This window comes from Canis aureus, chromosome X, assembly GCF_053574225.1.
Source record: "Canis aureus isolate CA01 chromosome X, VMU_Caureus_v.1.0, whole genome shotgun sequence".
NCBI lineage: Eukaryota > Metazoa > Chordata > Mammalia > Carnivora > Canidae > Canis > Canis aureus.
The window spans coordinates 716,220-742,400 of NC_135649.1; the positions used below are offsets into that span (position 1 = coordinate 716,220).

The 26,181-nt window shown below is 39.6% G+C and overlaps 1 protein-coding gene across 1 annotated transcript in view; it reads right to left on the reverse strand.

Moving 5' to 3' along the window:
• Window positions 1-2,086: 2,086 nt before the first annotated feature.
• Window positions 2,087-26,181, reverse strand: part of BRCC3 (BRCA1/BRCA2-containing complex subunit 3) — a 62,438-nt gene continuing 38,343 nt past the window's right edge. Inside the window, exons 8-12 of the mRNA XM_077889404.1 lie at window positions 20,249-20,323; window positions 8,729-8,860; window positions 8,187-8,230; window positions 5,418-5,586; window positions 2,087-3,650 (exon numbers count right to left, since the gene is read on the reverse strand). Coding sequence (XP_077745530.1) covers window positions 5,435-5,586; window positions 8,187-8,230; window positions 8,729-8,860; window positions 20,249-20,323 — 403 coding nt within the window. The 3' untranslated portion in view covers window positions 2,087-3,650; window positions 5,418-5,434. The remainder of the gene's footprint in view (window positions 3,651-5,417; window positions 5,587-8,186; window positions 8,231-8,728; window positions 8,861-20,248; window positions 20,324-26,181) is intronic.

Consider the following 26,181-nt stretch of genomic DNA (forward strand, 5'->3'; position numbering starts at 1 on the left):
AACCTGTCTCGGCATGGGCTGGTGACTGTCACCCGAACCAGCCACCACTCCGAGCCCGCCCAAGGGGAACTGTCCGGTCCAATCATTCCTCCCGCGTTGAGGAGTTGACCCGCCTCTTCCTTTTATCAGCGTGGACTCACATTCCTGCATCACTCGAAGTATGACAGTCCTTTATCTTGATGCACGAGTTGTCCCACATTGGGCCAGCAGGAGCCCCCAAAGGCGGGGCCAGTTTGTTTCCCTAAATGGTTCCAGAAGATGCTCTGGGCATGTGCTGGATGCCCTGCGCCCCGCCCCGCCTCGAGCCATTGCCCCCAGGCCCACGGTTGACCTTCAGGGAAGGACGGCCTTCGAGAAGCAACGGCTCGTGACAGCCGTGTCCCCAGCTCCTGGCTGGCCCTCTTCTAGTCCTGGTAGTGGGCGGACTGCACAAAAGTGCTACGTGCACACACACACACCGTCTGTGCACATGCATTTTTTTTTTTTTACCTTTGAACGAATTCCATGTTCTACTTCTAATTTCAATCCAGTCTCTTGAGGTTCACTCTACCCTGCCTCTATTCACGTTCGTGAGTTCTTTTCCTGACACTGAGAATCCTCACTCCTGCCCTCACTATTTGTACAATCGAGTGACTTGTTTAATGGACTGATGGTTGGCTCTCTCCTCGCACAACTTTCACCAGATTTCCCCCCTCCCAGGCCTTCGCGCGGTGATTCCAGCTGTTTTCCCAGCCGCCAGGCACTGACACCTGCACGTGCTCACCTTTGCCCCCACCTGCCTCTTACGAGTGACCGGGTTACACAAAGCATTTCAAGCTGCCGTACCTTGAGGCGCCTGGGTGGCTCGGCGGTCGAGCATCTGCCTTCGGCTCAGGGCGTGATCCCCGGGTCCTGGGATCGAGTCCTGCCTGCTTCTCCCTTTGCCTGTGTCTTTCATAAAAATCTTTAAAAAAAGTTTTAAAGTGGAAAGGGAGGTGGGCGGGGGGGCTGGGGGGACTGGGTGATGGGCACTTGACTGGATGAGCACTCGGTGATATGCTCTATGTTGGCAAGTTGAACTCCAAAAAAAAAATTAAAAAGATTTTATGTTAATAACTATAGAGAGAGATTTAAGGAGTTACCAAATGAAAAATCCCATTAAGAGACAAAAAAAATTTAGAAAGCTGTCATAACTCTATCAGTGTAAATAGTTTTGAAGGTGATGGAGATGTTGATGTCTATTCGGTTTCTGATTTGTGCAAATGGCTGTTCCATTCACTGAGGTAAGAAATATTCCCTAATATGGTTTAGACTGAAAAGCAGGAGGGCAGCTTTAGATGTATTGAGAGAGCCAGTGGAGACAGGTAGGAAGCAGGGGGAAATGTGGATCTAGAGTGCACGCAGAGGTGTGGATGGAGCCATGGAGGTCTGTGGACTCCATACGGGTGAGCAGCAATAGAGAAGCCGACACATGAGTTTGAGAAGGAGCAGCTGGACAAGGGGAAAACCCGAAAATAGCAGAAGCCAAGAGAAGTAGATTTCACAGAAGAGTGGCCACTTGTGTCAAGACTCAGAGGTCCACTAAGGGCATGAACAGCACCTGTTGATGCTCACTATGGGGAGGTCATGGGTGACCTTGGCAGCAGTGGTTTGAATGGGGTGACACGGACAGACGTCAGAAGGCAATGACTTGAACGAATAGGAAACGACAAAACAGACAGAAGGCAGGTGTACATATTGTTCCTCTCAGTCTTGGCTGTGATTGAAAACCGAGAATCTACCGACCACGGGACACAGGGTTGTGCGGGGAGCGCAGGATTTTGCGTGAAGGAAGCCCGACTGGTGCTGGTGGGAAAGTGATGATACATCTTCTTCACATCACTGTTCCTTGTGACGCTCAACACCTTTCAAGACGGAACACTGGGATAAAAGGAACCTTACTGGTGACCCACTGTTGCCTGACAAATGAAAAAAAAAAAAATGAAGCCCAGGAAAGGAAAGGGATGTGTGCTCACCATCGGCCTGTAAAAACATCCGAATCGTTTTATTCCTCTTGGGTTTTCTTTTCAGCACTCTTATTTCACAAATTAAGAACCATTCCTCCTAGTTCCTTATGTAATCCATCTAACTCTTTATTTTGTAATAATTATGGATTCACAGGAAGTTGCAAAAATAGTACAGCGAGTCCCATGTACGCTTTGCCCAGTTTCCCCCAGTGGTAACCTCTTCCGTCGCTACAGTACTTCAAACCCGACATACTGACAATGGCACGACACGGCTAACTCGACTACAGACCCCATTCACTTTCACCAGATTTCACATGCATTCATCTGTGGGTGTGTGTAGGTCTACGGAGTTTTAGCCCAGGTAATGTGATCAACACCATAATCAAGATTCAGAACTGTTCCATCAGCACAAAGGAACTCCCTGTTATCCCTTTATAGTCGCACATATCCCATACCCCCTCCAGTCCCTATCCCTGGCAATCATTATTCTTTATTTCTATAATCCTGTCATTTCAAGAATGCAACCATGGAGTACGGGACCTGTTGAGACTGGCCCTTTCATTCATCATGATACCCTTGAGGTCCACCCAAGTTGTGTGAATCAAAGTTGTCCGTTTCTCCTCATTGCAGAGTAGGACTCCACAGTACAGATGTTTGGTTTGATCACTCACTCGATTGCAGGACATCTGGGTTATTTCCAGTTTTTAACTATTACAAAGAAAGCTGCTAAGAATATTCGTGTGCAAATTTTTGTGCCATCATAGCTTCTCATTATTTTGGGATAAATATCCAGGAGTGTAATCGCTGGGGTGTATGATACAAGGATGTTTGACTTTATTAGAAATTCCCAAACTCTTTTGTAGAGTAGCTGTACCATTTAACATTCCTATAAGTAAGGTACGAGAGATCCAGTTTGTACACTCGACAGCATCTGGTATTTTTGCTTTTTTTTCTTTAGCCATTCTGATAAGCATGTAATTATAATTCATTGTGGTTTTCATTTGCGTTCCCTGATGACTACTCAAGTTCAACATCTCTTCATGTGCTTACTTGCCATCCATACATCCTCTTTAGTGAAATGTCTATTCGCGTCTTTTGCTCATTTTCGATTGGATGGGTTTTTTACTGTTGACTTTATATAGTCAAGTTTGATCAGACATATGGTTTGCAAATAAGTTCTGTCAAAAATTTCATCCTCTTGATTTGTTTACACAGCAAAAGTTTCTCATTTTGATGAAGTCCAGTATATCATTTCCCTTTTAGGACTGTGCTTTTGTAGTGAAGGCCAAGAGCTTGTTGCCTAGCCCCAAGATCCTGATGTTTCTTCAATGATTTTTTTTCCTAAAAGTTTTATAGCTTTACGTCTTAAATCTAAGTCTATGATCTGTTTTGAGTTACTTTCTGTCTAGGGTATGCAGTTTAGGTCAAAGTTCATTGTTTTGCCTATGGGTGTCAATTGCTCCAGCATAATTTGTTGAAAAGACTGTCTATCCTTACTCCATTGAATTGCTTTTACACCTTTGTCAAAAGCAGGTGGGTATATAGCACACTGTCTGGATTACTGTAGCTTTAGAGTGAGTCTTGAGGTCAGGTAATGTGAGTCCTCCAGGTTCTTCAAAATTGATTGAGCTTAATTGATTGTAAACCTGGATATTTTCATTTTTCCTATAGGGAAAGAAAAGAATAGAGAAGGATTGTGGCTGTGGGAAATAAAGGGAAATATAGCACTTATACCCCATATGCCCTTATGCTAGTGGTATGCCTTTGAGTTAGCTGGGGAGTTCCTGAAGATTTCTAGCTTCCACCCCCAAAGAGAAAGTCTGACCTCCAAGTGATTCTCATGCAGGTGGGCTATACCTTGAAACGCGAAAAACAATCTTGGGAGAAACAAGAAGGAAAAACCAAAACCAAAACCAATCGTTTGTTGTTAACTGTTGGGATGGTTTTCTTTCCACTGGCTCCAACACCCACATAAATTTCTAGAATGCAATAGGCCTCTTTTTTTTTTTTTTTTTAAAGATTTTTATTTATTTATTCATGATAGTCACACACAGAGAGAGAGAGAGGCAGAGACATAGGCAGAGGGAGAAGCAGGCTCCATGCAGGGAGCCCGATGCGGGATTCGATCCCGGGTCTCCAGGATCGCGCCCTGGGCCAAAGGCAGGCGCCAAACCGCTGCGCCACCCAGGGATCCCTCTTTTCTTTTTTTTAAAGATTTTATTTATTTATTCATGAGAGACACAGAAGGCAAGGGAGGCAGAGACACAGGCAGAGGGAGAAGCAGGCTCCATGCAGGGAGCCCGACACAGGACCCGATCCCAGAGCCCCAGGACAATGCCCTGGGCCAAAGGCAAGGCACTAAACTGCTGAGCCACCCAGGGATCCACATGCCTGACTCTTTTCTGAAGACACACTTATCTTTTGTGGTTTTACATAGAAAGAATAATGCAAAAGAACGTGCTAAAACGTGATTTTTTGTTACATCCTAAGTCCTTAATGTTTCTGGAAAAAGCATATTTATATTAAAATGGAAGTTCCTAGGAAAATTCGATCTGCTCAATAGAATTTGCTTCAGAGTCAAATATGCTAGCACTCATCATCTATTTGGTTAGGAAGGGCACCCACATAGATTCAGCCTTCGACAGGTATCTCGGAATACCTCATATTTTAGAGATCAAGAAGGAAGACGCATGCCTCTCAGTGTGGGCTAAGAGGAGGCAGGGTGCTAATGGGCCACCTTCACTTCCTGCCACTCACTCCAGTACAGTCATCTACTTATCCAACATAAGCATCAGAACTACAACACCGAAACAGGAAATACTCTTCTTCCTTTAGCTTATTCTAGGGAATGTGTCTAAAATTGAAAATGAAAACTTCAGAGTTAAACAAGGGAGAAGCCAATATTTAAAATATGCTCCTAGGCGGCGCCTGGGCAGCTCAGTGGGTTAAGATCCTGCCTCCATCTCAGGTCATGAGCCCACGGTCCAGCCCCATGTCGGACTCCCTGCTCAATGGGGAGGGGGTTTGCTTCTCCCTCACCCTCTGCCGCTCTCCCTACTTGTGCTCTCTTGCTCTGTTGCTCTCTCAAATAAATAAATAAATAAAATATTAAAAATAAAATAAAATAAAAATGCTCCTAGGACATTTTATTACAAGATGTCCTTGCCAATGTACCTCTCATAGCCTTTTTTAAAAAAACACTTTAATGTCGTACTTAAAGAATCTTCATATGTACTTTGGAGGCCAGTGACAGGTAAGAGGGTTCACTGAGCCCTAATGGAACTTTCAGGAAGGCATCTTGTTTTTGTTTTTATTACATCATTAAAATTCGTCCACTGGGAGACAAAGAGAGCTGCTCCGTTGGCTGCCTACACATGAGGGGAGTGAATTTTCAGACCACGCATGACATACAAATTGAAAAAGTTTGTTTACCACATTGGTCTCCGACTTTATTCTAGAGAAGAGAGTTCTTGCATAAGCTCTTCCTTTTCTTGTTGCAATTCCTGTAAGTGCTGCTGGTTTTGCTCCAGTCTGTCCTCCAACCACTGCAGGAGAGGCCCGCTGACGGCTGACATTTGACTGCACAGATTCTTGGTAAACACTTCGATAGGAAAACACAGAAGAGGTAACACTCCACCACCAATAGCCCCCCCAACTGTGAGCTCCTGAAGAAGGAACTGGGGCAAGAGGCAGGACGAGCAGATGATTTTATATCGCTAGCCAGGAGAAAGAAGAGCTGAGCAAAGAATACACCGATTTTAGGCCATCCTGAATGCCCCTGGGTCCACAAGCTATGCCGAGGGCGGCAAGGTAGCCAGCTCTTTACCCCCTCACGCAGAAGGGCTCAGAACCATAGGCCTCCTTCCCCAGCCCGCGGCCTCTGCACCGTGTAGATGACAAATGACCACAGCCCCCAGGTAGCTACACCTCTGCTTTCTGCAACTTAGTTTTCCCCAAATCCACTAGGAACATGGCTCAAATGTTTTGTAGCTTTAAGAAATAAATACATTAATTCAACTCACCTAAAAGCTACTCTTTTAAAATGAGGGAAAAACAGTGAGATGAAGAAAAAGGGAGTTACCATTTTTCGTGTTCAGTTTCATGGTGAGACAAAGATTCTAATTTTAAAACAAATTCTGCCTAATGGAAATATCTTTTTCTCCTTCATCATACATGACTTATTGAGGGGCGCCGGGGTGGCTCAGTCAGTGAGGCATCTGCCTTTGGCTCAGGTCATGATCTCAGGGCCCTGGGATCGAGTCCTAGGGTCGGCTCCCTGCTCAGTGGGGAGTCTGCTTCTGCCTCTGCTCCTCCCCTTGCTTGTGCTCGCTCGCTCTCTCTCTCTCTCTCTCAAATAAATAAATCTTAAAAAATCAAATGAAATGAGCTTAAAGGGTATAATTTATAGATAATAAAATGACCCCATTTAGAGTGTACAGTTAGTTCAATGAGTTTGGACAGGTGTGCGCCTGTGGTAAGCATCCCTAGTGAAGAAAGAGCTTCTCTGTCAGCCCGGAGGCCCATCTGCAGTCACCTCTAACCGAGCAGCTGTTGAACTGCTTGCTGTCAGCACAGACTACTTGGGCCTACTCTTGAATGTCATATAAACGGAACAATGGAGTATGTAGCATTTAGTGTGATCCGGCTTTCACTTGGCATGATGCCCTTGAGGTTCACCCAGGTGGTTCATGTAGCTGCAGGTCTTTCTGTTGTTGTGGTTGTTTTAAAGATTTTTTAATTTATTTATTAGAGACCCAGAAAGAGAGGCAGAGACACAGGCTGAGGGAGAAGCAGGCTTCCCGCAAGGAGCCCGATGTGGGACTTGATCCCGGATCCCGGGATCATGGCCTGGGCCAAAGGCCGACGCTCAACCGCTGAGCCACCCAGGAGTCCCAGGTCTTTTTGTTGTTTAGCAGTACTCCACTGTACGGAGCAGGCGCTCAGATCTTTCCTGAATGAATAAACTACCAAACAAAGAACTGTCCCAACACTATTCAGTGGATAACCCATCCTTTTTTTACTGATTTAAAGTAATAGCTTTCTTAAATATAAATTATTATATACACATGGGCCCATTTGTGGGCTCTATTCAGTTCTGATTTTTTTTTAACAAATTTTGTTTATCTTTTTTAAGACTTTATTTATTCATGAGAAACAGAAAGAGAGAGACACAGGCAGAGGGAGAAGCAGGCTCCATGCAGGGAGCTCGACGTGGGACTCGATCCTGGGACCCCAGGATCACGCCCCGGGCCAAAGGCAGTGCTAAACCGCTGAACCACCCAGGCTGCCCTACTGATTTATTTGTTCATTTTTTAGTTAATATCATACTATATAAATTATTGTGGCTTGAGAGCAGTAATTTAGTGACTACATGTCATATATTACCAACTTTTAATTCTTTGTCATATTTACCTCCAGATAGAAATGAGAGATATACCAAGCCATCTCTTCTTTTCATCTCAAAGTAATGGCCTATAATACTTGAAAGCCTCCCCTTCTTCCTCACTGGGGACTTCGCCAGTCACTGGGGAAGGCTACACAAAATGGCCTGGGAATCAGGGTTATCCAAAGAGAAGGTATGAGAGGGTAGGGGTGTCTGCTGGAGAAAAGTGATTCAGTGTATATCCTGCATTGAGTTTTCTGCTCCTTGGCCTTGTATAGGAATCCCTCTCTGTTTATTGACATGAAAAGAGTTCTTCCTTCCCACCTTCCCTTTTATCTGTCTATCCATTTCTTTCAACTGCCACCATAATAGGCTGGTGGTGGTGTGCTGGAGCCAACTTAGATCAGCTCATGAAAGCCAACTGTTGAAAGTTCAAAAGTCTGTGAGCTGGTTGAGGTCACATTAGTTGTTTGAAATCAGCCATGGTAGGAGTATTACACCATGGAAACTGGCAAAGAGAAAAAATCAGGGCCCTTCCTCCTCCCTGAGAGCTGGGTGTTAAACAGGTACCCCCGAGAAAGTCACTCATAAACCTCATTCCAGTCTTTCCTCCAGTCTTAGTCCAGGTAGCATATACAGTAAAGGGTCCGCAGGGTTCAAAACAAAAGTTGGGAGCAGGATTAATGAATGGCAAAGCTCTTGGAAAAGGAAATTCAAGGAGAACTTGAACCTATCACGTCAAGCCCTTAAACTAAATTTGTTTCTGTCAGCTGAGTGTTTCAGGAATCACTGACTATATTCTAGAAAAAAAATCTTACCGGAGCCATTGTGGATCTTGGTTACAGAGTCCAGATGTGTGAGGCTAAAGGAATAAAATAGTTTAGGTCAGTAGCAAGGCAGCAGTGAAGGGCAAACAAAATGGTCACAGACTATGTAACAAAATGATAAACTGCACCAGACCTTTCCGAATTGGATCAGATGAATATGTATCATTTAAATTCCATGACAGTTATATTTTTCATGATTAGGGGGATGTAATTTTATAGAACTTCAAGAGAACTCAGAGATTATCTGAAATTACTGTCTCTCACATCACCTAGTACACTTTTATTGGGCAAGACCCAGTGCTTGGCAGTAGGGCTAAGATGTTGCCGGGTTTTTTTTTCATTTTGTTTTGTTTTGTTTTTAACAACCAAAAAGTATCGTTGCCCTTGAAGGATCCAAAGAGCAGGAGAGACATGAATGTCAAACAGGTTGTTAACACTCTCTCTCACAGGGAGCGTGTTAGGAAAGGGCATTCAAGAAGAGAAGAGGGAGCAGGCCCTGCGAAGTCAAGATGAGAGAGGAGGGAGGACTCTACCTGTGGATCCTCCTATATGCATCCTGCTCCTCTTGGCACAGGATCTTGGGCAGCTCAACTGCGGATTCAAGGCATACTTTCCCAATGGTTACGTGAGGTACAATATGGATTGGGATTTCAATCCTCTCATACCTGCAAGACAATCAATTCGAGTCAGTTTTATGTTTGTTTCTAGCTTTATTTTGGTATAATTGACAAAAAGGAACCATATATGTTAAATTGATGTTTTGATACTGATATTTTGAGTAAAATGATCACCACACTCAAGCTAATTAACATATCCATCACCTCACATAGCCACCATTCTATGTGTGTACGTGTGTGGGAAGAATACTTGAGGTCTACCTCCTTAGAGAACTTCAAGTATATAATACAGTCCTGTTAACTGTAGTCCCCGTGTTGTGCATTAGGTTTCCAGAATTCGGGATGCCTGGGTGGCTCAGTCAGTTAAGTGTCTGACTCTTGGTTTCAGCTCCGGTCACAATTTTGCAGTTGTGGAATCGAGCCCCACATCAGGCTCTGTGCTCGGCACAAAGTCTGCTTCAGATTCTATCACCCTCTTCCTCTCCTTCCTGCGCGCTCTCTCTCTCATAAATAAATAAATAAATAATCTTTTTAAAAAATTCACAAATACTTGCATTTTCATGCTGGAGTGGGAGAAACAGACATGCTTGTTGACATGAGGCCAACCCATCTACCTCTACCTACTCTCACCCCCAATATACCTAAACTCCACCTAATGGTGGGTTCAGTGGACCATCCAGGTTGAGGGCCCCTGGCACTGTGAGGCCTCACTGGCACATGGTAGTACAGCAGCCTTAGATCTAGCTCTCCCCTCTCTCTTTCCCACCCAGCAGGATATGTCTGGGTTCCGTACCACAATACAGGTAGAACATAAATAATGGAGACTTACAAGCAGCCCTCCTCACACCCAAGTAGGTGGGGAGAAACTCATGAAAGAGTATGACATAGCTACTTTGTTCTGCAGAAGGCCCTATAACTACCGATGATTCCAAAAATCATGAAGAAGTCAGTCTCTGGCTGCTGTTAGGGTATGTAATATAGGGTTTCCTACTGAGTTTGGCAGGACCAATGAGCAGAAATGGTTCCAGTGGTCCACTGAGAATATTCACACATTTTCATAAGCTCCAATAGCTGGAGCTCCTGTCAGTTTACTCAAAACTACAATCCCAGGACCTATGTAGGTAGACACCCCAAGCTTAGGACAGAGTCTGCTTTTGCTAATGAACTACAGTTGGCCCTGGAACAACACAGGTTTGTACTGCAGCAGGATGCGCATTTTAAGTACGTGGCTTTTTTTACACTCCAGTACTCTAACTGCATTTTCACTTCCTCATGATTCTCTTAGCAACATTTTCTCTTCTCTAGCTTACTTTATTGTAACAATATGGTATACATACAACATACAAAGCATGTGTTGATTGTTTATGTTATTGCATTAGGCTTCTGGTCAACAGGCTATTAGTACATGTTTTTGGAGAGTCAAAAGTTACATGTGGGTTTTTGACTACACAGGGGGTTGGCATCTCTAGGCCCTCTGTTGTTAAAGAGTCAACTGCAGATGGTTAAAATCATTCCAATTGAGAGCAACTACACCTGGGCCAAATAAAATAGCTTGTGTTTCCTGATATGTGTCACAATTTCACAGGCACATTTACTTTGTGAAAATTCATGGAGCTGATCTGTGCTGTGGATGCGTAGGGGTCTTCACTTTGTGAAAACTGATTGAGCTGGACATTTATAATTAGTGCGCTTTTCTGTATGTGTTATACTTCAACTGAAAAGCTAAAATCAACCAACCAAACTAAGTTTCTAACAAAGAAGCTCTAGAATTTGCTGGAGCTCACAGGGTCAGAACATATATATTAAGAAGTCTAGAGCTGAAGGGATGTTCAACAATTATTTATTAGCACCAGGGGTACAGGGGTAAAAGGGAACCCTTTCTTTCAAGGATCTTACAATGTTAATCGAGAGACAAAATATTAAAATGCTGTAAGTAATACGATGAAAGAAATATAGGATCCTATTTAGTTCTCAAAAGGTGTACTTAGCTGGGGTAGTATTGGAGATTGAGGAGTTTCAGAGAAGCATTCCTTAATTTGAGCTTAGTTCCCCAAAATGAGTAGGCAATAGCCAAGTAATAAAAGGGCAATGGATGCTGTAGGCAGAGTAAGCCTACATATGAGAGAGAGTATGGCTGCAGAAACAGGCAAACCATGAAGGGCTGCAGGTTTGGAGCTTTCTTCTGAGGGCGTTGGGGAGCAGGACCACTTTAGCCAGGCTACATCACAGATACCATATTGGAGGGAAGGAAGACTGGAGCACAATGAGTGGGTGAAGTGGAAACCAAAATTAAAGGAGTTTTTTAAAAATAATGAAAATGAAAATACTATCTCAGTATCTGTGAGATATATTTCAAGTGGAGGTCAGTGGAAAATTCATAGCCTTTAGCACTTAGATATCAATGAGGGACCAAATATATATTAATTAAGTCCCTAATTCCAAATGCTAAGATAAAGCACAATGAAATAACCAAAATAAAACATAAGGAAGGAAAAAATGAGAGATAAAAGAAAAATTAATGAAGTTGAGAAAAAATAATCAAATTAATAAAAATGATTGTTCTGGAGAAAATTTACAGAAGAGACATACCACTGGCTAACATAATCAAGGGCGGGAGGAAGGAAGAAGCACAAATATACAAAATATGAAATGATGAGGAGGAGATGACTATTAAAATACAAGGGATGTAAAATACCCTAAGGGACTATCTGGCAGACACATGTCTCTGCAAATAAATTTGAAAACAAGACAAAATGGATGATTTCTTAGGAAAATACAATTTACTAAAATTGACCTCATTAGGAAAGAAAACGTAAACGGACTAATTCCCATAGCAAACAGAGAAATACATCAAAGATGGGCACTGAGGGGGGCACTTGGCGGGATGAGCACTAGGTGTTATGCTAGATGTTGGCAAATTGAACTCCAATAAAAAAAATTAAAACAAAAGCAAAAAGAACAAGTCATGATCTCAGGGCCTTAAGATCAAACCTCACAATGGAGCCTGCTTGGGATTCTCTCTCTCCCTCTGCCCCTCCCTGGCATGCAATCAATCAATCAATCAATCAATGAAAAAAAAAGAAATACATCTTTGAAATACCCTCTCCCCCACCATAAAAGGCCCTGTTCCTTTCTTAGGGGAATATTCAAAGAATACATTGTTCCCAATGCTACAAACATTGCACAGGAGCCTTAAAAATGAAAGAAAACACAAAAACAATTCTTAGGAAACAAGTACAATATGGATTAACTAGGCCTGAAAAAAAAGAGTACAAAAAATCCAGAATTCTAAATTCATGATTATTTATGCAAACATGCTAAACAAAATATGAATGAGTAAAGTCTGATATCATACTAAGGCAACCTAGCAGGATTTTTTTCAGGAAGACAAGCTTGGTTCAATAGTAGGAAATCTGTTAATATAGTACATCATATTGATAGATCTGAAGAAAATCGTAATTGCCCAAATACCGAAATATCCAACAAAATTCAACACTCACTCCTGGTTAAAACACAGAACAAAAGAGGAAAGTAGGAATGTAGGAATGTATACTTTGTTAGTATGAAAAAATATGTGAACCTGAGTCCTGAATACAGTCTTACGTAAGAGTCAGGCAGCACAGGGATTTCCCCGAGGATCATAAACAAGCAAGACCGCTTGCTACTTCCACTGCTCTTTAAACGTCGTAGAGTAGATGCAAGTCAATACAGTCACACATAAGGAATCAATTAGAGCCAAAGAAATTGAAGAAGTGCAGCTATTTCTATTTACAGATGAGATATGATTTTTATCTGGAAAGCTCTGAAGAACCAAAGGTAAAATTAACTGAAAGAATTAAGGAATTCAGGAAGGTACACACAGCCCTCACATATATAAACATTAAAAGGATGGAAAAAACAACCCCCAAAAAGAATCTCATGTGTACACAACCTCCCTCCCATCTCAGACCCTCCAACATGCTGTTTCCTCTATACCCGGGGCTCCTCCCCAGTTTTACTTGGCTCACTTCTACTCCTCCAGAAACCAGCCTAAGGACGCTTTCTTCAAATGCCGTAATTTTATTTATATGTGGAATCTAAAAAGCAAAATAAAACAAAACTAATAGACACAGAGAACAGAGTGGTGGTTGCCAGAAAGGAAGGGGTCGGGGATTGGGCAAAATGACTGTAGGGGATCAAGAGGTACAGACCTCCAGTTATAAAAGAAGTCCTGGGGATGTGATACACAGCATGATGACTAGTCTGTAATACTGAATTGCATGTTTGGAAGTTGCTAAGAGAGTCGATCTTAAAAGCTCTCATGATAAAAAAAAAAAAGATTTTATGACTGTGATGAGGGATGGTAACTAGACTTATCGTGGTGATCTTTCCACAGTGTACACAACTGTCAAATCATTATGTTGTACACCTCGAACTAATATAATGTTGCATGTCAATTATACTCTGGTAAAGAAAAAAATGCTTTCTTCAGCAAAGACTTCCTTGACTGTTCGGCAACAAAATAATTGTCTTTTTTTCCCCTATTTTTCCAACTTTATTAAGATATAATTGATATACAGTATGATGCAAGTTTAAGGTAGACAAGGTGTTGATTTGATACACTTAGATACTGCAAAAGGATTACCACCATAGACTTGGCCAACACCTACATTATGTCACATGATTATTCCTCTTTTGTGGTGAGAACATGTAAGTTTTACTCTCTTTTCCAATCCTGGTACCCAAGCCTCATCCTTTACCTATTATAAAAATCAATCTCTGGGGGAGGAACCCATTCAGAGTGTGTATGCATGTGTGTATGTGTGTAAAATTTTTTAGAGCAGTTTTAGGTTTACAGCGAAATTGAGAGGAAGGTACAGAGACGTCCCCATACATGCATGATATCCCCTATTAGCAACATCCTGCACTTGAGGGTCATATATTAATAACTGATGAACCTACATTGACACAGCAAAGTCCATAGTTTACATCAGGATTCACTCGTGGTGTTGTACATTCTGTAGGTTTTCACAAACGTATAATGGCATGTATCCACTATTTTAATATCATACAGAATAATTTCACTACCCTAAAAATCTGCTATGCTCCCTATCCAACCCTCTCTCATCCCTAACCCCTGGCAACTACTGATATTTTTAGTCTCCATAGTTTTGCCTTTTATAGCAGGTCTTATATTTGGAATCATGTAGTAAATAGCCCTTTCAGATTGGTTCAGTGTATTTTTTAGACTACCCAGGTGATTCCAATGTTCAAGTTTGGGGATGAGTGGTCCAACTCATTTTTCTTCCTCCACGCTTTCCAATTTTTCAATTCAAATGTTCCTTGATTTTTGGTGACAAAATTTTCCTTAGAGTTGCAGAAGTGTATGTTACCTTTTCTTTAAAAAAGAAATTAGAACCTAACAATAAAAGAAAGCTAGTAAGCAAAGTGCTTTCTGGCTAGATATGAAACCCCAAAACGATATTTAGTAAAATCAACAGTATCTGACATTCATATCAATTACTAGGCATAGGGATGCCCGGGTGGCAAAGCGGTTGAGCATCTCCCTTTGGCTGAGGGCATGATCCCGGGGTCCTGGGATCAGGTCCGCCATCGGGATCCCCGTGGGGATCTTTTCGTAAAAATATTTTTATTTATTTATTCATGAGAGACAGAGAGAGAGAGAGAGGCAGAGACACAGGCAGAGGGAGAAGCAGGCTCCATGCAGGGAGCCCAACATGGGACTCGATCCCAGGACTCTGGGATCATGCCCTGAGCTGAAGGCAGGCGCCCAACCACCAAGCCACCCAGCCATCCCAAATGAAATCTTTTTAAAAATTTTCTAGGCATAGGAAGAAGCAGAAAAATGTGACCTATACGCAAGAAAAAAATAAGTCAACCAAAATAGAGCTAGAAATATCAGAGATGAAAGAAATAGCAGACAAGCATCTTTTAATAATCATTATAACTATTCTGCATGTGTTCAGGAAGCTGGAGGAAAGATTGAATATGGATAGGATTAATGGGAAATTAAACATTACAGAAGAAAGTATTAGTGAACTTACATTGTAATAGAAACTATATAATATGAATCACAGATAGAAAAAAAAAGACCAAAAAACAATGAACAGAGCGTCAGTGAACTGTGAGACAATGTCAAGTGGCCAAATATGTAATAGGAATATCCAAAGATGACAATAGAGTGGAACAGAGAAAAAAAACTTGTAGAAATAATTGCTGAATACATGAGAGACACCTAACTCTGGGAAATGAACAAGGGGTAGTGGTAGGGGAGGTGGGCGGGGGTTGGGGTGACTGGGTGATGGACACTGAGGGGGGCACTTGGCAGGATGAGCACTGGGTGTTAAGCTATATGTTGGCAAATTGAACTCCAATAAAAAAATTAATAAAAATTTAAAAAAAGAAATAATTGCTGAGATTTTTGTAAATTTGATGAAAAATATAAATCCACAAGTCTAAGTTCAATGAAACCCAAGTCCAGGACACATGAAAACAATTACACCATGGCACACTATAATCAAATAGCTTAAAATTAGTGAAAAAGAGAAAATCTTAAAAGAAGTCAGAAAAAAAGTCATATTAAGTAAACAGAAACAAGGGTAAAGATGATAGCCAGTTTCTCATTGGACAGTAGAGAAATAATCTTTATAGTTCTGAAAGACAAAAATGGCCATGCTAGAGTTCTTTACCTACTGAAAATACACTAAGCGAAATAAATCAGAGAAAGACAAATACCATGTGATTTCACTTGTGTGGAATTTAAGAGACAAAACAAATGAACCAAGGGGAAAGAGAAGAGAAGGAGGCAAACCAAGACACAGACTCTTAACTATGGAGAACACACTGACGGTGGTCAGAGGGGAGGTGGGGGGATAAGACAGGTGATGGGGATGAAGGAGGGCACTGGTGGTGATGAGCAGTGGGTGTTGTTATGGAACACTTCCATAACAATCCCTATATTGTACACCTGACACTCATATTATACTATTTGTTAACTAACTGGAATTTAAATAATAAAAACTTAAACTTAAAAAAATGAAATAAAATATGGGAATATGGGAAAAGTATCTCAGTGAAAATATACCAAAAAAAAAAAAAAACCCAAAAAACAGAAGAAAATAGAAAGAAAAACAGAAATAGTGGGCTTCCTTGCCTTTGCTCCTGATCTTGCTGTGATTGCAACCCCCCCGCTCTCTTCCTATTCCCATGTCCCTGATACATTTTTGCCCATCCCTTTATTTTTAGTTTTTTTTAATCTGTATTTTGTTGGACTCTTTTATTATAGAGCATAGAGTTGGGTTTGTCTTTGCTATCTAATTTTAAAATTCTCTTTAATAGGCAAATTCATCTAATTATAAATAAGTCCTGGGGATATAATGTACAACTTGATGGCTATAGTTGACAATACTGTATTATATATTTGACAGTTACCAAGAGAATAAATCTTAAAAGTTCTCATCACAGACACACACACACACACCCAAAAGGATGTTAACTAAACTTGCATCAATTATTTTGCAATATATGCATATATCAAATCATTATGCTCTACACTTGAAACTAATACAATATTCTATATAAGTATATCTCAATAAAACCAAATGATAGATAAATAACCAACCTATAGATCAATGAGGAAGTCAAAAGGAAAATTACAAATTATTTTGACTGCATAAAAATGAGAATCACAGCAAGATTCATGAGATACAACTAAAGGAGTACTTGGAAATTAACATTAATTTATATAAAAAAAGAAAATAGATCTCAAATGAATGAATTCAGCTTCCATCCACCTTAAAACAAATAGAAGAAAAAAAAAAGAAAAAAGGCCAAGTGAAGCTCAAAGTAAGCAAAGAGAAGGAAATACTATTTATCAGAGTTGACATAAATGGAACAGTACACAGCTCAACAAATAGATAAAACCAATGGAAAAAAAGGATTTTTTGGAGATATTCATAAAATTACACTTCTAGCCAGACTTATCAGAAAAGAGAAACAAATTACCAATACAGTAATGAGAGAGATGACACTACAATGATTCCACAGATAATAAACAATAAAAGATAGTATCCTAACAACTTTATGCCAATAAATTCAACTACTTAAGTGAAATGATTAAGTCCTTTGAAAGACACAAATTACCAAAGCTCACTCAAGAAGAAATATATAGCCTGAATAGCCCTCTATCTATTAAATAAATCAAACTGGCATTTGAGAAGCTTTCCACAATGAAGTCTCCAGGCTCAGGAGGCTTGACTGGTGAATTCTACTAAATACTTAAGGAAGAAAGACTATCAAATCTACAAAAACTCTCCCATTAAATCAAAAAAGAGGCAATACTGTCAAACTTGTTTTCTGAAGCCAGCATTTCTGTTAGCAAAGCCAGAGAAAGACTTAACAAGAAAAGTACAAATTCATATGCTTCATGTAGATAAGTGAAACAACTCTTAACAAAATTTGAGCAAATCAAATCTAGCAGTCCATAAGACATAATTCATCATGACTGATTGGGTTTATTCCAGGAATGCAAGGCTGGTTTAGCAATCACAAATCAATCAATGTAATTCATCAATATTAACAGACTAAAAAAGAAAAGCACTATAGGATCATCTCGGTAGATACAAATAAGCATTTGATAAAATGCAACATTTATTACTGACGAAAAAGAGAATGCTCAGCAAACTAGAAATAGAAGGAAATTTCCTCAAATCAATAAGGGAAAAACTCTTCAGGTAACATCATACTCCATAGTAAAAGACCAAATGATTCCCCCAAGATCAGGAAAAGAGGTACCAGGACTGCTCTCACCAGTTGTATTCAGTAGTTCATTCCAATGAGTGCAGCAAGGTCAGAAAAACAAACAGAAGGCATCCAGATTAAAACAAAGAAGTTAAACTGCTTTAGTCACAGATGACAACCTATGTGGGTAATCCAATGGACTCTTTAAAAAAGGTACTAAAATTAAAAAGTGAATTTAGAAAGGTAGGCTACAAACTCAACGTACAAAAATCAAGTGTATCTTTATATACTAGCAATGAACAACAGGAAGTGAGATTAAAACAAAAAGATTTACAATAGGATAAAAATATGAAATGTGTAGGGATCAATCTGACAAAAGATATGCAAGACTTGTATGCAGAAATGTACAATTATTGAGCAAATTAAAGATCTAAATAAATGGAGAGATATAACATGTTCATAGATTGGAACACCCAATATCATTAAGATGTCAGTTTTCCCCTAAATGATCCATATTCAATAGACTCCCAATCAAAAGTCGCAGCAGACTATTTTGGAAAACAGGAATTTCTTAAAAAGTGAATATTCACACAAAGACTTGTACACGGAGGTTCAGAGTAGCTTTATTTTTAATGAATCAACACTGCAAATAACTCAAATGTCTATCAACAGGCAAATGGATAAACAAACTGTGATAATATTTATACGATTCAGTATTGTAAACTATCGATACATGCTATAACATGCATGAATCTCAAAAATAATTCTGGTTTATGAAATGTGAACAAAAAGTACATATTCTATATATACGTATATTTCCCCCCCCAAAAAAAAAATTCAGACTATAGTGACTGTAGATCAGGGTTTCTGGGGTTGCAGGAGGGACAGGGAGTGATAAGAGGGTGATGGATATTTTCATTATCTTGATTGTGGTGACGGTATGTACAGGTATGTACATGTAGTATATGTCAAAACTTATCAAACTATATACTTTAAACATGTGTGGTTTATTGTATGTCAATTATACCTCAATAAAACTGTTTAAAAATTAAAGCGAACCAGGGCTCCTTGGAGAAATGCTGAATCTAGAGCTGAATCCAGGAAAGAACAAGATGAAGGTGGTAAATGTAAAAGGAATGATGGAATTAGAACCTTGCCTTTGATGATCATTTTAGGAAAACAATTTAGGAAAGAATCATTGATGCATGCTAAAACCCCGCAAAATACACTTAACTGATTTCAAAGGGAAGAATCGTGGAAAACCTCACAGAAACTAGCTTACTCATCTGGTCAAACTTGAAACCACCAGTAGCAGGACAAAGTGATACCATGTGCCTTCTGATTCAGATCACTGAGAATATATCACTTTTGTGGTATTTTTATGGTATAATCTGCATCTCATTGTGGAAAATGCAAACAAATCCAAGATGAGGGACATTTTCCAAAATAACTGGCCTACAGTGTGTAAAAATACTATGTTCACAGAAGATCAAAGGAGACTAATTACATGCAACCTGTAAACCTGCATCCAGGACTAAAATAAAGTCTTTCTTTTTTCTGCTATGAGGGATGGTAGTAGGAAAACTGGTAAAATCTGAGTACTCTATATGGATTAGGTAATAGTCATGTATGAATTTTAATGCCCTGAAATTCACTCTTTCATTGTTTTTATGTAAAAGAATGCACCTATTCTTTAGGAAACGTCCATTGAAGGGGCATGATGTGTGTAACTTACTCTCAAATGGTTCAGGAAACACTATTCATACGTGTAACAAAAAAAATGATAATGGAAATATAAAATGTCGACATGTGAGGAATCTGGGGTACACAGGAATCCTTTGTACTATTCTTGCAAGTTTTCTGTAAATCTGAAATTATTTCAAAACAATGTCAAGGGGCTCTTGAGTGGTTCAGTTGGTTAAGCATCTGCCTTTGGCTTGGGTCATGATGCCAGGGTCCTGGGATCGAGCCCTGCATGAGGCTCCCCACTCAGCAGGCAGTCTGCTTCTCCCACTCCCTCTGTCCTTCCCCTTGCTCATGCTCTCTCACTCTCACGCTCTCTCTGATAAATAAATAAAATCTTCTAAAAAAAGTAAAGCAACGTTAAAAGACACTAAGAGTCTTAACTAAGAGTCAAAACAGTACATACAACTTCTAAAACAGAAACCAGAAAATTCAGTGTAACAAATGGCAGGAAAAGTTAAACGAATTAAACAGAAAGCATGGCAAACAGAAGACAAAAAAGATAATTACAGGAACACTGCCACGTATCACAGCACTGATGATGAATGCATCACACTCACCTAGTAAGACAGATATTCTGATTGTCCAAGTAACTCAGGATCTTGCAATACTCTATTGACAGGAGACATACCCAAAACAAAATAACGGAGGGAGGCTGACAATGAAGGAATGGAAAGTCATACGAGGAAAAGGCTACTAAGACAAACGGCAACATGCAACAGGCAGTGGCGGGCACCGCTGGCTGACTAGTCCAATGTCCAGGCTCACCTTCCCCCTTGGTCACAGAACGCCAATTTTTAGCCGAGGCAGAGCTACCTGACAGGCCTCCCTGCTTAGGTGTGGCTGCTTCACTAAGTTCTGCCAGTGAGATGGAAATGGAATTGTTTGCTGAGATTTCTGAGGTCATTGATTAGAAATCGGCTGAGCTAGGACGGGCCACTTTTGCCCTCCTACCTTTCCTCTTCCTTCTGGCCCTCAATGGAGATGTGCTGGCTGGAACTCCAGAAGTCTCGTGGACCATGAGGGGACCTTAGGACGGAAACCATATACCAAGATGGTGAAGCAGAAGAGAGGAGCCTGGGTCCCTGATGACATCACAGAGGCCTGGGATACCTATCATCTCCAGACTTCTACCCAAGAAAGAAGAATCTTTCTTGTTTCGACTGCTATTTATTATAGATTTTTTTCCTAATATGCACAGTTCAACCTAAATCTGACAGGAACAATAATATTCTTTATATTCTTTAGGGATTTTTTTTCTTTAGATTTTTTAAGGCATACATACATTAATGTGTAAATGGGCAAAGAAGGCTACTCATATTTCATGAAGGAAAACACAATAGGACAATATAATAGTTATGAACCTTTGTAAACTCTTTATACAGTAACAATGCAGCTTCAAGACATATAAAACTAACTCTAAGATATAGACGTGGATGGGAGGTTTATATACATCTCTCAGGTATGTATGATTAAAACTACAGACTATGAGGAAGGATATAAGGCTCACTATAATACAAGTTTATTCTAATAAGGATAAAGGGACTTTTATCCAAAAGACAATATACTTATTTTTCGATCCATATGAAAAAGTCACAAAAATGGACCATGTTTTAAGTCAGGGGTCAGCAAACTTTTTGTGAAATGTTCAGATAGTAAATAGGTCAAACTGTGTGGTCCACAGGGTCTCCGTCACAACCACTCAGCTGTGCAGTTGTAACTGGAAAGTAGTCGTAGGTAAAACAAATGAGAGTACCTCTGTTCCACTCAAACATCATTTCCAAAATAGGCACCAGGCCCTTATGGCCTGCAGGGTGGAGTCTGTGGACCTCTTTTCTAGGTGACAAAGGAAATACCCAAAAATTTCCATAAAGCCAGTATCACACAGGCCACAGTTACTATAATGGATTGAAAATTATGGGGCACCTGGGTGGCTCAGTTGGTGTCCAACTCTTGATTTCAGCTTGGGTCATGATCTCAGGTTGTGAGATCGAGCCCTGCAGTGCAGTCTGCACTGGGAGTGGAGCCTGCATAAAATTCTCTCTCCCTCTCCCTTTGCCTCCCCCCACCCCACACTCTCTCTCTAAAAAATAATTAAAAAATAAATAACTAATATAACAGCTAAATGAGCAAATAAATAAATAAAATCCACCCCCTCCCAGATCTACAAATCTGGAAATTTTTAAATGCATTTCTAAATAACTCTTGGGTTGAAGAGAAAAGAAAAACTGAAAACACAAATCAGAAGTAAAAAAACAAACAAACAAAAGCCATTGGAACCTATGGAATGAAACAAAAGTGAAGAGGAAAATTTACAGCATTAAAAGTATTCATCAGAAAACAAGGGAGACAGAGAATAAATTTAGTTTGCAGCTCATTAATTTTTTTAAAAGATTTTATTTATTTACCTGAGAGAGACAGAGGGGGCAGGTGGAGAGAGAGACAGCAAGCAAGCGAGTGAGCATGAGCAGGGGCAAGGGCAGAGACAGAGGGAGAACAAGCAGACTCCCCACTGAGCAGGGAGCCCGATGCAGGATTCGATTCCAGGACCCTGAGATCATGACTTGAGCTGAAGGCAGACACTCAACTGCTGAGACACCCAGGTGCCCCTCAACTCAAGAATTTAGAAGACAACAGAACAACACAGCAACTATAAAATATACAGCAAACAGAAGGAAGAAATCAATAAAGAAAAAAGCAGGATTTTTTTTCTTAAAGCTAAGAAAGTTGATTGATGTAGAGAACTTAAAGCTGGTGCCTTGAAAAAAGCCAACAAAATAGATAAGCCTCTGGCAACAGAATCAAGAAAAATGAGAAAACACAAGTAAACAGCAGTAGCAACAGAAAAGGGAACGAATTTATTTATTATTTATTTATTTATTTATTTATTATTTATTTATTTATTTATTTATTTTTAAAGATTTTATTTATTTATTCATGAGAGCCACAGAGAGAGAGAGACAGAGACACAGGAAGAGGGAGAAGCAGGCTCCATGCAGGGACTCTGACATGGTACTTGATCCCGGGTCTCCAGGATCATGCCCTGGGCTGAAGGTGGCACTAAACCACTGAACCACCCAGAGATCCCAAAGGGAACATATTTAAAGAAAGAGATCTTACAATTATCTGCTCAAGAAATATTTACTGAATGGCTACGATGTGGCAAGGCCTTGCTGTAGGTGCCAGTGAACAAGACAGACAGGGCCCCCACAATCATGGAGACAACAATCCAATGCAGGGGGGGAAGAGACTGTAAATAATAAACAAATAACTAATCTACATTACTGATAAATGCCACAAAGAAAATGAAACAGATTTTTAAAATGGAATTTTAAAACAATCTTTAGATACATATATCCTCAATTCCAAACACTGGAAAACAGATGAAATGGATAACTTTCTAGGAAACTATCAATCACCATAACTGACACACACACCGCATGATTTCACTTGAACGAGGCATCTAAAATAGCGAAACCCATAGAAACAGAGGGTACAGTGGTGGCTGCCAGGGGACGGGGATGGGTATAAAAGGGGCTGCCATTCAACAGGCATGAAGCTTCGGTTATGCTACATAAATTCTAAAGGTCTACTGTATAAAAAAATAAAATAAAATAAAATAAAATAAAATAAAATAAAATAAAATAAAATAAAATAAAATATAAATAAATAAAATAAAAAATAAGTAAGTAAGTAAGTAAATAAATAAATAAATAAATGTCTGCTGTACAACACAGTGCCTAGAGGTAACGGTAAGGTTTAGTGTATTTCAAAATTTAAAAAAAATTTTAAAATTTAAGAGGGTAGGTCTCATGTTCTCTTCTTACCGCAAAAAAACAAAATAAAATAAATCAAACAAAAGACCCACAAAGGACACAAGGAAACTCTGGAGGTATTGCAAATGTCTATTACCTGGACTGTGCTGATCGTATCACATCTATTTGCATCTGTTCAAAGTCATCAAATCGTATGAATATGTGTAGTTCTTTGTATATCAATTATGACTAAATAAAGCTGTTTAAAAAACAAACAAACAAGCAAGAAAAAAATAGCAATGTGCAGCTAAAATAAGTTCTGAAGAATTAAGATGGTTAAAATAAAAACCAGAACACTCAGTGGGTACCATGATTTTCATTGTTCATGGGTCTGTCTCTCCATTATTTTATGTGTGATGACATTCTAGCTCTATGGCCGATTTATATGTAGCTTCTAGATGATTTGTAACCCAATAGTCAGAAGCAAGACTTTAAATCCCAGTAAAATAAAGCTAAGGCTAAGGAATTCAAACTACAGAGGAAGACAAGGATCATGTTTCCAGCTCAGTCAAAATCTATTTCTATGAATGCAGAAGCATTGCTTCCAGTGATGATTTTGTCAGTGCTTTCTTAGGTTAAACAGATTTGGGTTCTGACATTTTTTAAAGGTTTATTTATTCATGTGGGGGGTGGTAGGAGGGAGAGAGAACCTTAAACAGACTCTGTGCAGAGTGTGGAGCCCATGCGGGGCTCAATCCCCCAACCATGAGATCACAACCTGAGCCAAAACCAAGAGTCAGACACTTAACTAATGGGGCCACACTGGGACCCCTGGGCCCTGACGTTCTTAAAAGGAGACACATAGTAAGCATTGGGCCTGCACTTGCCCAGCCACATGGTTTTGGATGAGCCACTTTATTTCCACAGATTTGAATTTCTGAAAGATACTTCAAGACCTTTCAAAGCACTAGTGATTGGCTCTACTGAGAATTCAATTCTTCTTCTCTCTTCTTCCATCATAGTAGCATTCCTTTATAGGATTAGTGCCATTTGTTGAGAACACGACACAGTCTGAAACTCTGGTGGAACTAACATGGAGGGTAAACTTCCAGCTAAAAAGGTTTTCCTCCACCAATGCACTCCCAAATGGATTTTTCAGACCACTAATATTCACCATCCTCGAAAAATAAATTTGTTCTTAATACTTAAAATGCTTCTATTAAATCATTCCAAAGTTCAGAGAAAATCAGTACTTTGTACTTCAATTAATAACTTTATTGAGGTATGACTGTGGGTGGGATGAGAACACTTACGAGTTATTCTCTTATCAAATTTCAAATATGCAATGCAGTATTGTTAACTATAGTCACTTTGCTGTACATTAGCTCTCCAGAATTTATTCATTTTGCCTGAATGAAGCTTTGTACTATTTGACCAACATGTCCCTAATTCCCCTACCTCTCAGCCCCTGGCAACCACCATTCTACTCTCTGGTTTTGAGTTTGACTTAGATTACACATAAGGTCTTCCAGGTTCATCCATGTTGTTGCAAATGGCAAGATTTCCTTTTACATTAAGGCATAGTGATATTCATTGTGCATGTATTTATGCACTTCTGGTGATTACTGACGTTGAGCACCTTTTCAAATACCTATTGGCCATTTGTAGGTATTCATTTCTTCATTTTATTGTGCATCCTTGGCAGTCACGTTGAAGATCAGTCAATGCTATATTTGTGGATTTATTTCTGGGCCTTTGATTCCATTCCATTGGTCTAGATGTCAATTTTTTATGCCAGTATCACACTTTTTGACTACAGTAGCTTTGTAATATATTTAGAAACCAGTAACTGGGATGCCTCCATCTTCATTCTTGCTCAAGATTGCTTTAGCTAATTGGGATCTTTTGTGAGTCCATATGAATTTTAGGATTGTTTTTTTCTATTAATATAAAAAATGCTTTTGGCAGGGGCACCTGGGTGGCTCAGTTGGTTAAGCATCCAGCTCTTGATTTTGGTTCAGGTAATGATCTCAGGATCTTGAGATCGAGCCCCACACTGGGATCCCTGCTCAACGGAGAGTCTTCTTGTATTCCTCTCCTACCTCTCTCGAATCAATAAATACATTTTTAAAAACTCCATTGGGATTTTAAGAGAGAACACTTTAGAATACATTGACTCTTTAGATCAGTTTTAGTAGTATGGACATTTAACAATATTAATTCTTCCAACCCATGAGCATAGCATGTCTTTCCATTTATCTGTCTCTTCCTTAATTTCCTTCATCAATATTTTACACTTTTCTGTGTACAAGTCTTTGACTTTGGTAAAGTTTATCCTTAAGCATTTCATACTTATTTCTTTTTTTTTCATACTTATTTCTATTGTGAATGCAATCATATTTTTAAAAGATCTTATTTATTTATTTATTTATTTATTTATTTATTTATTCATGAGAGATGCGAGAGAGAGGCAGAGACACAGGCAGAGGGAGAAGCAGGCTCCCTGCGAGGAGCCCAATGTAGGACTTGATCCAAGGATCCCAGGGTCACGCCCTGAGCCCAAGGCAGATGATCACCCACGGAGCCACCCAGGTGTCCCACCACTGTATTCTTGATTACCTATTTGGATAGTTTGTTGTGTATAGAAACTCAACTGATGTTTACATATTTGTTTTGTATTCTGCTAATTTACTGAATTTATCAGTTCTAAGATTTTTGTTGTTCTTTTTAGGGTTTTCTACCTATGCAATCATGTCATCTGATAAATTTTACTTCTGATACGGATGCCTTTTATTTCTTTTTCTTGTATTATTGCTCTAAGACTTCCAGTACTATATTGAACAGAAGTGGCAATAGTGGGTATCTTTGCCTTGTACTAGATCTTAGAGGGAAAGCTTTGAATTTTTCTCCCATTTATTATAGTATTAAAACCCATGAAAAACATGGGTTTTTCATGTCTGGCTTTTGCTGCATTAAGGTAAGTTCTTTCTATACCTATTTTGTTGAGTTTTTATGCTTTTTCTGCATCAACTGAGGTGATCATATGGTTTCTATCTTTCATTCTGTTAATATGGTAAATCAAATTGATTTATTTACCTATGTTGAAACATCCTTATATCCCAGGGATAATCA